General features: G+C 46.1%; 2 protein-coding genes and 1 non-coding gene across 6 annotated transcripts in view; 2 read left to right on the top strand and 1 right to left on the bottom strand.

Annotated features, from left to right (window-relative positions):
• LOC102425260 (histone H2B type 2-F) overlaps positions 1–2,130 on the top strand; it is a 12,405-nt gene extending 10,275 nt beyond the window's left edge. Inside the window, exons 1-3 of one of the 4 annotated variants that reach the window (XR_001349502.2) lie at positions 22–280; positions 1,042–1,113; positions 1,811–2,130. Coding sequence is in view for 1 of the 4 variants with exons in the window: in XM_023759204.1 (XP_023614972.1) it covers positions 1,811–1,814 (4 nt within the window). In the remaining 3 variants the exon portion in view is untranslated. Of the gene's footprint in view, positions 1–21; positions 281–910; positions 1,114–1,810 lie in introns of those variants that run through there. The other 3 variants (XR_001349501.2, XR_002830816.1, XM_023759204.1) reach the window with 3 other exon arrangements.
• On the bottom strand, positions 1,421–10,498 carry LOC102424941 (high affinity immunoglobulin gamma Fc receptor I-like). Its single transcript, XM_006095165.3, has 6 exons — positions 10,407–10,498; positions 9,758–9,778; positions 8,531–8,785; positions 4,985–5,230; positions 3,690–3,974; positions 1,421–1,854 (listed from the first exon to the last, which is right to left on the bottom strand). Exons 1-6 carry the CDS (start codon positions 10,435–10,437, stop codon positions 1,676–1,678), a joined length of 1,017 nt encoding a protein of 338 aa, XP_006095227.2. The 5' UTR covers positions 10,438–10,498; the 3' UTR covers positions 1,421–1,675.
• On the top strand, positions 6,629–6,819 carry LOC111827331. Its single transcript, XR_002830844.1, has one exon. It is a non-coding gene; the product is annotated as a U2 spliceosomal RNA (small nuclear RNA).
• Positions 10,499–11,262: the final 764 nt, after the last annotated feature.

Here is an 11,262-nt window from a genome sequence, read left to right as displayed (position 1 = left end):
TTCCTGCAGTCTCCTTTTCCTGTTTCTCTGGTCCCCAAGAGAAAATCTTCCGTGCAATCAAGGAGACTTCAGCTATCATATATGACCATATCCCTTTAATAAAAATGTCGGAGTCGTTGGGCTTCTATGGAGATGATAATTATCATACATTTTTCTGAAAGTGAAGGGGAGAGGACATTCTCGTTGTCCACAGGCGAGGGAGGCAGGGGACTCAGCTGCTCTTCCATCCGCTTCGCGTCCCAAGCTGCTCGAAGGTGCTTCCAGGCGGTGGGTGTTGGAGGTGAGCCTTGTCCGGTGGAGCCAGACCAGGGGCAAGGCAGGAATGTGTCCTTGTTTGGCTGATAGGCTACGTTTTTTTCAACCAAATAATCTAGAATTATGTTGCTAGGTTTGTTTATACCCTTTTGTGTGTGTGTGTTTCTGAGCTTTAGTTAAGTCGTATTCACATATTTCAGTTTTATCTCAACTGTGCTGTGGAGTAGCAGGGAAACATTTTGTATCCAAAAAATAGAGCCCAAGTGAGAGAGCAACATATCTTAATTTTAGAGAGAGGAAGGGAGGGCAGAGGCTTGAGAGAAACATCAATGTGAGATCGGTTGCCTCGCGCCCAGAGATTGAACCCACGAGCTAGGTGTGGGCTCTGACAGAGAATCAAACTAGCAACCGTCCGGTGCCCAGGATGACACTCCGACCAACTGAGCCACACTGGCCATGGTCAGAGCAGTGTATCTTGAAGCTAGTTCGTACTCATCCAGAAAATCAGGAAGATAAAGTAAATCTGGGGGTAAGAATTGGGACTTGATGATGTCACTGGCCCTCCCTACTTGAAGCTTCTCCTTGCAGTGCCAAGCTTGGAGCTCTGCATTTAATTTCTTAGGAAAAGCAGCCGTTACATTCTGCTTTTCCATAGCGCAGGGAAAGAGGACAGACAAGCAAGAACCCTGGTTATCTCTGGACACGGAGGTTATGAGAAAGCCTCAAATGAAAAGGCAAAAATAATGCGCCCATTTCTCATGAGTTACTCCCTTATATCCCTGTAAGATGTATGGACACCTTCCCTGCTGGTGCGCTAAAGAAAAGGTATCAAGTAGCCATCCTGAGCCCCACAGAGATGTGAGTTCTCATTTCCACAGTGTCTCAGAAGTCATTTGCAAGTTATGTTTCCTTTTTGGTCTACTATTCCTGCTTGTATCCCTCATATCCTCTCTCTCTCTCTCTCTCTCTCTCTCTCTCTCTCTCTGTCTCTGTCTTTCTGGCTTAATCTCTTGTACATGTGCAAAAGACTTACCTTTTCACCCTGTCCCCAGGAATATTGCTCAAAATACTTAATAGGATAATCGGGTTAGACTTGACTTCTAGTTTTTAAAGATTGCTTTAGAGGAGGTCTCACATCAAATCATCCAATTATAAAATTTCCGAGTTTATCATCATTGAAGTCAGCTCATTTATTTGCTTTATTTAAGAGTTGGTCAGGTGCCATGGGACTCAGTTCTAGTGTCTTTTAACTTTTGGGTGTTGTGCCCAAATGGTCACACAAAGAGGAAGAGGTAGGGACTGCCTTGATTTATGGGCACCCACTGAGCTGCTGCTGCTGCTCCTGGAGCTTCTGGAATGTCCTTTCTTGTAGCTGTTCTTGTTCCTGCTGTTTCAGCTCTTCTTCTAAATGTCTATCTTCTCAACGATAAGTTACCTTCTTCCCATAATCGGAGTCCAAAGGAATTTCTAAAATCCACGTTTCGTTCCTTTGCAGTTTCTTATGTATTATCACACACAAAACAGTGTTCACCAAAAATATTATTCCCATTAACAGATAGAACAGACCATGAAACCAGACAGAAGTTGGTGACTGGAGGCCTGTCAAAGAAAATGACAAAGAAATGCCATTCAGAAACCACAGGGATCTGACTGAGTTATGTGGAAGACAAGGCTGGCTGAGACCTGCTATGCCTGTCCCCAGTGGAGACACTGATCATTTCAGGGGCAGGAAGGAGCTGGAGGTGGCTCCTGCTGGGCTACATGGCGTACGGACAAGGGGCAGGCTCCTCATAGGACCTGAACTGCCAGGGCCCTGTCAGTGGGCAGAGACAACTGCTATCTTCTACACTAATAAAAGAGAAACATGGTAATTAGCGTACGACCACTACCCTTTTCATTGGCTAATCGGTGAGTATATGCAAATTAACTGTCAGCCAAGATGGCGGTTAATTTGCATATATCCGCTGGGAGCGTAGTAAGCCAGGCGGCCGAAAACAAGCTGGGCGGCGGAGGTGGGAGCAAAACAAGCCAGCCGGGGGCTGAGGGAGGCAGGAACGATCAAGCCGGCTGGGCAGCTGAGGGAGGCGGGAACGAACAACCTGGGCCCGCGGCTGAGGGAGGCGGGAACGAGCAACCTGGGCCCGGGCTGAGGGAGGCGGGAACGAACAACATGGGCCGGGCAGCTGAGGGAGGCGGGAACGAACGACCTGGGCCGGGCAGCTGAGGGAGGCGGGAACGAACGACCTGGGCCTGGGCTGAGGGAGGCGGGAACGAACGACCTGGGCCGGGCAGCTGAGGGAGGCGGGAACGAACGACCTGGGCCTGGGCTGAGGGAGGCGGGAACGAACGACCTGGGCCGGGCAGCTGAGGGAGGCGGGAACGAACAACCTTGGCCGGGCGGCTGAGGGAGGCGGGAACAATCAACCTGGGCCTGGCGGCTGAGGGAGGCGGGAACGAACAACCTGGGCCTGGGCTGAGGGAGGCGGGAACGAACAACCTGGGCTGGGCTGAGGGAGGCGTGAACGAACAACCTGGGCCGGGCGGCTGAGGGAGGCGGGAACGAACGACCTGGGCCGGGCGGCTGAGGGAGGCGGGAACGAACAACCTGGGCCGGGCGCTGAGGGAGGCGGGAACGAACAACCTGGGCTGGGCTGAGGGAGGCGTGAACGAACAACCTGAGCCCGGGCTGAGGGAGGCGGGAACGAACGACCTGACCCCGGGCGGCTGAGGGAGGCGGGAACGAACAACCTGGGCCCGGGCTGAGGGAGGCGGGAACGAACGACCTGGGCCCGGGCTGAGGGAGGCGGACCGAAACAAGCCGGACATCCCCTGTGGGGTCCCAGACTGCAAGAGAGCACAGGCCGGCCTGAGGGACGCCCCCCCCTTCCCCGAGTGCACAAATTGTTGTGCACCGGGCCTCTAGTTTCTATATAATGCTTGAAATAAATTTGAATTGAAGATAAACATTCCCCCCCCCCCGCCCAAGGAGTTTTTCTTCTCAAGCTCACAATCCCTTCACCTCAGCCAGATATAGACATTTGGGGATTTATGTGCAATCCACAAAATCCCCAGCCGCCAACCTACCATGTGAGTTCAAGTAAGAACGGTACTCCAAAACCTGTGACAATAGATAGGAGGAACTCTATATATTGCTGATTCGATTGTCAGGGAAAAAGAGGGAAAGAAAAGGGAGGCAGAGAGAGAAAGAAAGAGAAAATATAGGAGAGAAAAGAAAGGAGGAAATAAAAGGAAGGGGAGGGGAGGGGATGGGATGCAATGATGTCTATAAGGAGAATAGTGAAGTTTTGAATCAAGGGTGGAAAGGCCTGTTCATAGGTTTGTCCTGTCCGGGCCATGAATCCCCTGAAACAGACCTCGGTCCCATAGGAGAAAAGGAAGCATCTTTTGTGCCAGTCAGTTCCCATCGTGCTCACCAAGCACTTGAAGTTCCAACTGGGGGCTGTGCTTGATGACATTTCCATCTTCTGTGGCAGCCTCACACCAGTAGGACCCGGCATCTTCTCTGTCCGCAGTCAGTATCTGGTAGTCAGAAGACGTGGTCCTGTTCACCAAGGTCTTATTTGCCACGTAGAAGGAGTAGTAGAGCTGCACCAGAGGGCTGTGTGGGAGCACCCTTGTTTCACAGCTCAGGTTGACTGGATCCCCCTCTGGGAAGGGCGATGAAGACGATGCTCTCAGCACAGGGGCTGGAAATAGCTCTAAAAAAAATGTTGACAGTTACCTGACTCGGAGTCAAGGTTCTTTTTGCAGAAGATACACCCCCTCCTCCTTTGGGAACCTGTCCCTGGAGAGTGCATCCATCAAACATAATTTTTCCCACTTCCAGCAGAGAGGCATTCTTGGGGTTTCCTCATAGACATAGTGACCAGCTTGCTCACATCCTCCTGGGGAAAATCCTCTACATGATTCATGCTTCCCTGACTGTTACTTATTGTGGACACACCCACACACTAGCCAGTTCAGTGTCTCAAATGATAATCTAGGCCAGTGGTCAGCAAACTGCGGCCCCTTGAGTGTGGCTCTTCCACAAAATACCACGTGCGGGCGCGCACGTACAGCGCGATTGAAACTTCGTGGCCACACTGAAGGGGCCAAAGAGCCGCATGTGGCTCGCGAGCCACAGTTTGCCGACCACGGAGGACAATAATTTCTTGCCCCTTTTTTTTTTCTCAGACAGTGGTTATGAGGACTGAGATGAAAGGCCATTAAAGAGTCACAACAAAGGCCACAGGTAACTGGAACAGGAAGCTAATTAGTCAGCAGAGGCTCAGAAAGAAGAACCAGAGAGGCCGTTTTCCCTGAGAGAGAGGGAGAATGTATAAGTCCCAGTGTCTTCCTGGCCTCTGTTTCTTACGGAGCTTTTATGAGATTCCATGGGTTATTTTCTAATAACTCCCTGCCTACCTGAGTGAGTCTCTGTTCCTTACAACTAAAATAAAATTGATGAAATGGTTCACTATGCCCTGGCCTTGACATTGGCTCCTGGGATTATTACAGCGGCACCGTGGTCTGCTGGAAAGAGCAATGGCCCGGGACCCAGGAAACCTCAGTTCTGGTCCCCACCCAGCCACTGGTCGTCTCGTGGCCTCTAGGTAAGGCCGTTTACCTCCCTGGAGCTCAGTTTCTTCACCTGCAAATTACAGGGATGATTGATGATGGTTTCACTGGTCCTTAAAACTATCGATCTGTGATTGTTCAGATACAATACCTTCCACAGTGACAGATACTCCTGCTGATGTGAAGTGCCTGTTTCCCGTGCAGTGATAGATGCCACTGTGACTCAGGTTGGTTTTCAGGATGGTGAATTCAGAATTCCGATAAGAAAACTGAAAGGTCTTGTTATTGTGGTAGAAAAGCACATTGTACACCTTCTGATTATTCCATCCATGACACCTCAGGGCCAGAGGTTTTCCTTCAATGACGACTCTGCTGGAGACCTGGAGCAGTAGCCAATCTGGAAAATGTGGACCCAACATATACATACACAGTGGCAGAGATACAAGGAAGCCAGAGCTTTCTTTTTCTCCTTGAACATTCCAACCTACAGCCCTGCTGAATCTGAAGCCTATCTCCTATTCCTCAAATATCTTTAGCTTTGCTGGGAAGAAAAGTAATCTTTACCTGCAGCCCCTGCTATCTCCCCTTTTCAGATCTTAGAAGTTGGTTGGGACAGAAACAGTTTATCCTACATGGTAGGCATTTCTATTCAAAAACCCTTCTCTCACCTGACCGGCATGGCTCAGTGGTTGAGGTTGACCTGTGAACCAGTAGGTCACGGTTAAATTCCCAGTCATGGCACAAGCCCTGGTTGTAGGTTTGACCCCCCGGTGTAGAGCATGCAGGAGTCAGCCCATCAATGATTATCTCTAATCATTGATGTTTCTATCTCCCTCTTCCTTCCTCTCTGAACTCAATAAAAAAATATATATATATTTTTTTAAACAAACACCTTCTCCCTATTTTTATCACTTTGCAGTAGGATGGGAATGTTCATTTTAAACCACAGAATTAGGACTTGGGTCCATGAACCAGCTGTATTCTCTTGGTCTCAGCACACACAGATTTAATTGAAGTGACTGAGAGCTAATATAACTGCAATTAAATCTTCCGTTGCGGACTAATTGTGGCAAACATTTTTAAATAAGGTATAGAGAACATCAGCCAAAAAACTTGATGCATTGTACTGTAGTAAAATTAAAAACCTTTGCTCATTGCAAAAGGAAACAACACGATGACATAGCAAAAAGGCAGGCCACAGAGGGGAAGATATTTGCTACACTTGAAAAAGGGCTCGTAGCCAGAATATATAAAGAGCTCCCACAAGTCAATAAGGAAAAGGCAGGCAACCATCTTTTTTTTTAATTGGCAAAAAAACTAGACAGATACTTTATAAAAGAAGATATCCAAATAAATAATAAACATGTGGAAAATGCTCAATATCATTAGTCATCAGGGAAATGCACGTTAAAATCATAGTGTGATACCACTGCACATGTACCAGAAAGGCTCCAGTGAAAAATACAGAAAACACCTACTCTTGAGGAACAACCACAGCTCTCACACTGGGGGTGTGATGTGGCCTAACTACCTTGGTAAAGTAAGGTTGCATATTCTGTGACCCAGCAATTCCACTCCTAGGCATATCCCAACAAGTATGTGTATATATGTGCACCAAAAGAATGTACAAAAAATGTCCACATTAATAGTATTTGTAAGAGGTCCACACTAGAAACAACCCAAGTCCATGAATAAAATAGATAAATATGGAATATTATACAATAATGAGAATAAACTGCAACTTTACAACATTTATGAATCTTACAATCAACGTGAGTAAAAGAAGCCAGACACATCCGCTTCTTGGCCTTTTGGCTAAGATTAAGTGTAGTATCTGTTCTTATCGGTTTAATACCTGATACGTCCTCAATCTGAGGACCTTATATTAAATGTATTTTTGGGATAGGGAGATGGTATAGGAGCTTGCTCCATCCACTCCACGCATCATCCCGGTATTGCAGTACCTTTGGGAATGGTGCACACACAAAAAAAGGAGAAGGAGAAGCCACACACAAAGAATACATACTATATCCATTTCTATGAAGTTAAAAAAAAAAAACAGGTGAAAACCTATGGTGTTAGAAGTCAGTTTGGGAGTAGTGACTAGAAATGAACTAGAGGGAGTTTCTGTGATTCTGAAAACACTTATCTGTGTGCAGTTTACTTTGTGAAAATTCACTAAGGTACACACTGAAGGTTTATTGTATATTGAAATTCACATTAAAATACCATATAAAATGTAAAATACCTGCCAAGGAAAACTCTTTGGGGTTAACTGGGCTCCAATTCACAATCACGGTCTAACAGCCACTGCGGAACAGGGCCTCTCATACACTCTGCATTTCCGGGGAAAGCCGCAGACCGAGCTGCCAGCTTCCTGCACTGTGTTCCTGCTGGCTGAGCAGGACCCATCTACAGCAGTTCCTGGAATCCACGTGGGGAATGGATATACCATTCTCAATAAGTCACCAACACTGGGGATTCTAGAGGCAAAGAAAATGACCTCTACTCAGCCCTAGTTCGTTTTTTTGTCACCTGAACTATGAAGCACTTCTGCTTCTGCTGGGACTACTCGAAGTCTCTTGTTTAAGCAGCTGCCAGTTCCCCTCACCTCTCCAGTATAGGAACTGATTCCTAGAGTCTTAAGAGACTTGAGAAACAGTGAGCTTTTCCTCTCACATTCTCAACATTTCCTTAGCTGAACCACATTTCCTCCGAAAGCAGACCAGTCCACAAAAATCTAATTCTGCCACCAGCATGGGTTCACTTTTGCACTATCAATCACACAGAAGTTTTAGCTTAATGCTTCTGAATAACTAAATAACCCATTTGAACGGTTTATCCTGAATAATGAAACATTTTGCCCTCTGGAGTATTGCAGTCTCCATCTCTTGACAAGTAGAAACTTCTTACAGATTTAAAGCAGAAGGTAGGGTTTTATCTGCTTCTATTCATCAAGCAGTAAAAAAAAAAAAAAAATTTAATGATTAAAGTCTCTCAGTAATTCCATGTCCAAGATACTATCTTATTATGCCCCAGATGATCTGTATAAAGATGTTTACCGCAGCATTGCTTGTAAAAGCAAAGAATGGAAACACACTAGAAGTTTAGGGAAAATGGTTCAATCAATTATAGCACAGCCTTGTGGCAGACATTTAAAAGTATGAGGTAGATCTCTTAATATAAACAGACCTTCACAGTATTTTAAGTAATAAAAGTAAGGTGTAGAATAGTCTATAGAGCATTTTACCAACCACTTTCTTTTAAGTTTATGTTATTAACAATTTTGTTTCTGTGGAAGTTGACTGCTGGGGTGGAAGGGAGACTTTATTGTTCGTCCTTGTACATTTCTCCAAATTTGTATCATTTGCTATGGGCAGGTATAACATTTTTTCAAGAAAACTAGATAATTTTGAATAATGATAAAATCGTAGGGTGAGTTTTACTCTAGATACCCTACTCACACCTGCCCCGGTTGGGGTGCTTTGGGGACACAGTTAAAGAACTCTAATGTGACCTTTTCATTATCTTGACTTTATTGCACCTGGTAGGCACAGAGAGCTGAGATTCATATTCAGATAAACCAACCCAATCACACACACACACACACACACACACACACACACCTGACATCCCAAAAGGAGAAAACACAAAGGAAGCCATAATTTCCAGAGCTCCTGCTCCATGCCACACTTACCTCTGCGGACTTCCAGGTGTACCGGGTCACTTGGCACTGAGCCCCCTCTCTGGCACCTGTATTCACCAATATCATTGACGCTGGCAGCAGTGATGATGTAGCTGGCAGTCAGGGGCTCAATGGCTGTGCCGTTGAGAAGCCATCGTGTACCGTTGTCCCAAGGCAGGTGGGGGACCTCACACCGTAAGGTAACACTTTCCCCTGGGAATACACTGACCCACGGAGGCTGCAAAGTGATCACGGACTTTGCAGTGTCTGTTTGTGGGGGGAACAAAAACGCAAACAAATGGAGTAAAAGGCAAGGCTCTGAACACCTGGTGAGGTTTTCTGGCTCTCGCAAGGAAAAAATGTATATTTAGATTGTAAAACAGGCAAGTGAAACCCTACAAAAGCCAGCCATGAAGAATGTCCAGACCTAGCTGCAGAGGGATCTGTTCGTTATTAAATCTGGGTGTTGCTGATTTGGGTTCCTGAGAATTAAATGACCAATTTAGTTATCACTGTTGGTAAACAGTAAAACGGGGTTTTAAACTGGTGCAACTCGATTGGAGCCGATTTGCTATATTGTCTCTGAGGGTTCATTTCAAGCCTTAATTAGCATCTATATTGGAAATCAAGGTTCAAACGCCCCACTTCAAAGCCTCTAGTGCAGCGGTTCTCAACCTGTGGGTCGCGACCCCTTTGGCGGTCGAACGACCCTTTCACAGGGGTCGCCTAAGACCATCCTGCATATCAGATATTTACATTACGATTCATAACAGTAGCAACATTACAGTTATGAAGTAGCAATGAAAATAATTTTATGGTTGGGTCACAACATGAGGAACTGTATTTAAAGGGCCAGAAAGGTGAGAACCACTGCTCTAGTGCCTGCTTGCTTCTCTCTGAGAAGAAAAAAAACACCTTCACTTTCTCAAAAAAAGGGACTAGTTTGGGGGATATTGCAAAACCCAGCAGAACTACTTCTATATGTTTGCAATTTGGGCCCTTTCCTGCTTTTTAGGCACTTAGTTCAGAGGTCAGGGCTCACTTAGAAAATCTTAGCGAGAAACCTTACAAACCAGGATTTTATCACAATCATACTCTGAATATTGGGGACTTCATGTAATTTATAAATCTTTCTCCTTTCTATCCTCTCGCCATACTCTCTTCTTTAGGACAATGAAACCGATCTTTTGGAAGCAGAAATGTGCCAGAGGAAGAGAAGTTGAGTTAGACATTACTCACGTGTTTGCCCACAAGCTGGAACTGGAAGAGACCAAACAATACAGATATCATCAGCTCATCAGCGGAAGATGGCAAGGAAGGGAGAATTAGAGAGACAGAATTAATATAGACTCTAAGGGGCCAGCTTAGGTTTCTTTAGTTTCTCTCTACTTCTTTTCCCAAAATCAGGTAGCAATGGTACTGAACAGTCAACAGATGGTTATTGATGGGGCTTTATTCTGAAATGATGCTTCCAGGCTTAATGTTACCCCAGAGTCTCTCTTCCCATCCTTTGGATATAATAAACACCAATAAACCGTGGAAGCACAGACATAGCCGTCTCCATATTCATGAGTTCTAGCTAGGATACTAAAGAAAGTAAAAAAAAATTCCAAGTCCCGCCCTGGCTGGTTTGGGTCAGTGGGTAGAATGTCGGCCTGCAGACTGATGAGTCGCAGGTTCGATTCTGGTCAAGGGCACGTGCCTGGGTTGCAGACTCAACCCCCTGTGGGGGCAGCCGGTCAATGATTCTCTCTCATCATTGATGTTTCTATCTCTCTCCCTCTCCCTTCCTCTCTGAAATCAATAAAAGTATATTTTTAACATAAATCCCAAATTCCCTTAGCCAGTGCCTGTGCCCTTCTAGTTACCCTCTCTAAGCCCAACTTACCCCAAAGGAGCAGAGCTGTTAAGAGCCACATGTTCTCCCCAAGGTGGTGGGAGCAGTGAAAACTGTAACATGTAAGACACTGAAGAGACTCTACTGAGAGATCTGGAGCCACGGTTAGAAAAGAGGAAGGAAATTACTCCTCCTGACCATGTTCATCATGTTCCTTTTCTGGGAAATACATCCAGAATTCTTGAAGCACGCTCTCCCCTTTCTACCACTTCTTAGCCTGTCTTCCCTACTTAGAAAGTCTGGGTTTTGGGCTAATGAATCTCTAAGAATCCAAGGGAAGGTCTAATGTTTTATTGACATTCTATTCTGATTATATTCTCCTTCTACTAATTATGTTTCTTGGGGCTAGGATACGGCAAATCCCCATTTTTAAAATTGGTTCTAAGCCTGGCTAATCCCTCCAAAAGTCCACCAGGGTGGGCACTTTATATAAGTGGGCCTCCTTGTTTTCTAAGGGGAGGTGCTTAGTTTACACCAGAGGCTGCTGCCTCCTGGGTTTGCAACCTGTTTACCTGCCTGAATAAAGTCTCTCCTTTTACTGCACCCTAAGTTGGGGACTCCTGATGGCATTTATGCCGTGCCAGCACAGCCAAGGGTTCGGTGAGCCTGGGGGGCGGGGGGGCGGGGGCGGTGAAGGATGTAGAAAAGACAGACAAAGAGAATAAGCTGGGTCTAGGTGGATCTCCTATGCCTGGCTAAGGCCACAGAGAGAGACCCAGACAGCAAGCTGAGCCTTTATTTTATAGCCAGAGGTAAACAAGGTAGTGGTCACCATAGTTACAATGTTCTTGTGAGTTTCACTTGTTTTGGCAGCATTTGCTGAACCCCCCCACCTCCCTCCCCCCTC

The sequence above is a fragment of the Myotis lucifugus genome, unplaced genomic scaffold (assembly GCF_000147115.1).
Source record: "Myotis lucifugus unplaced genomic scaffold, Myoluc2.0 scaffold_151, whole genome shotgun sequence".
Lineage (NCBI taxonomy): Eukaryota > Metazoa > Chordata > Mammalia > Chiroptera > Vespertilionidae > Myotis > Myotis lucifugus.
The sequence above is the reverse complement of the archived record's forward strand: the minus strand, read 5'-3'. Positions and strand labels throughout refer to the sequence as shown.

Bases quoted from the DNA above. Each gene is read 5' to 3' on its own strand.
- LOC102424941 (XM_006095165.3), bottom strand. From the start codon at position 10,437: ATGTGGCTCTTAACAGCTCTGCTCCTTTGGG. The intron at 3,975-4,984 runs GTATTGTATCTG...CATTTTTTTTAG, and splicing joins AGTATCTGTCACTGTGGAAG to AGCTATTTCCAGCCCCTGTG. The intron at 1,855-3,689 runs GTGAGCACGATG...TTTCTTTGACAG, and splicing joins GTTGGAACTTCAAGTGCTTG to GCCTCCAGTCACCAACTTCT.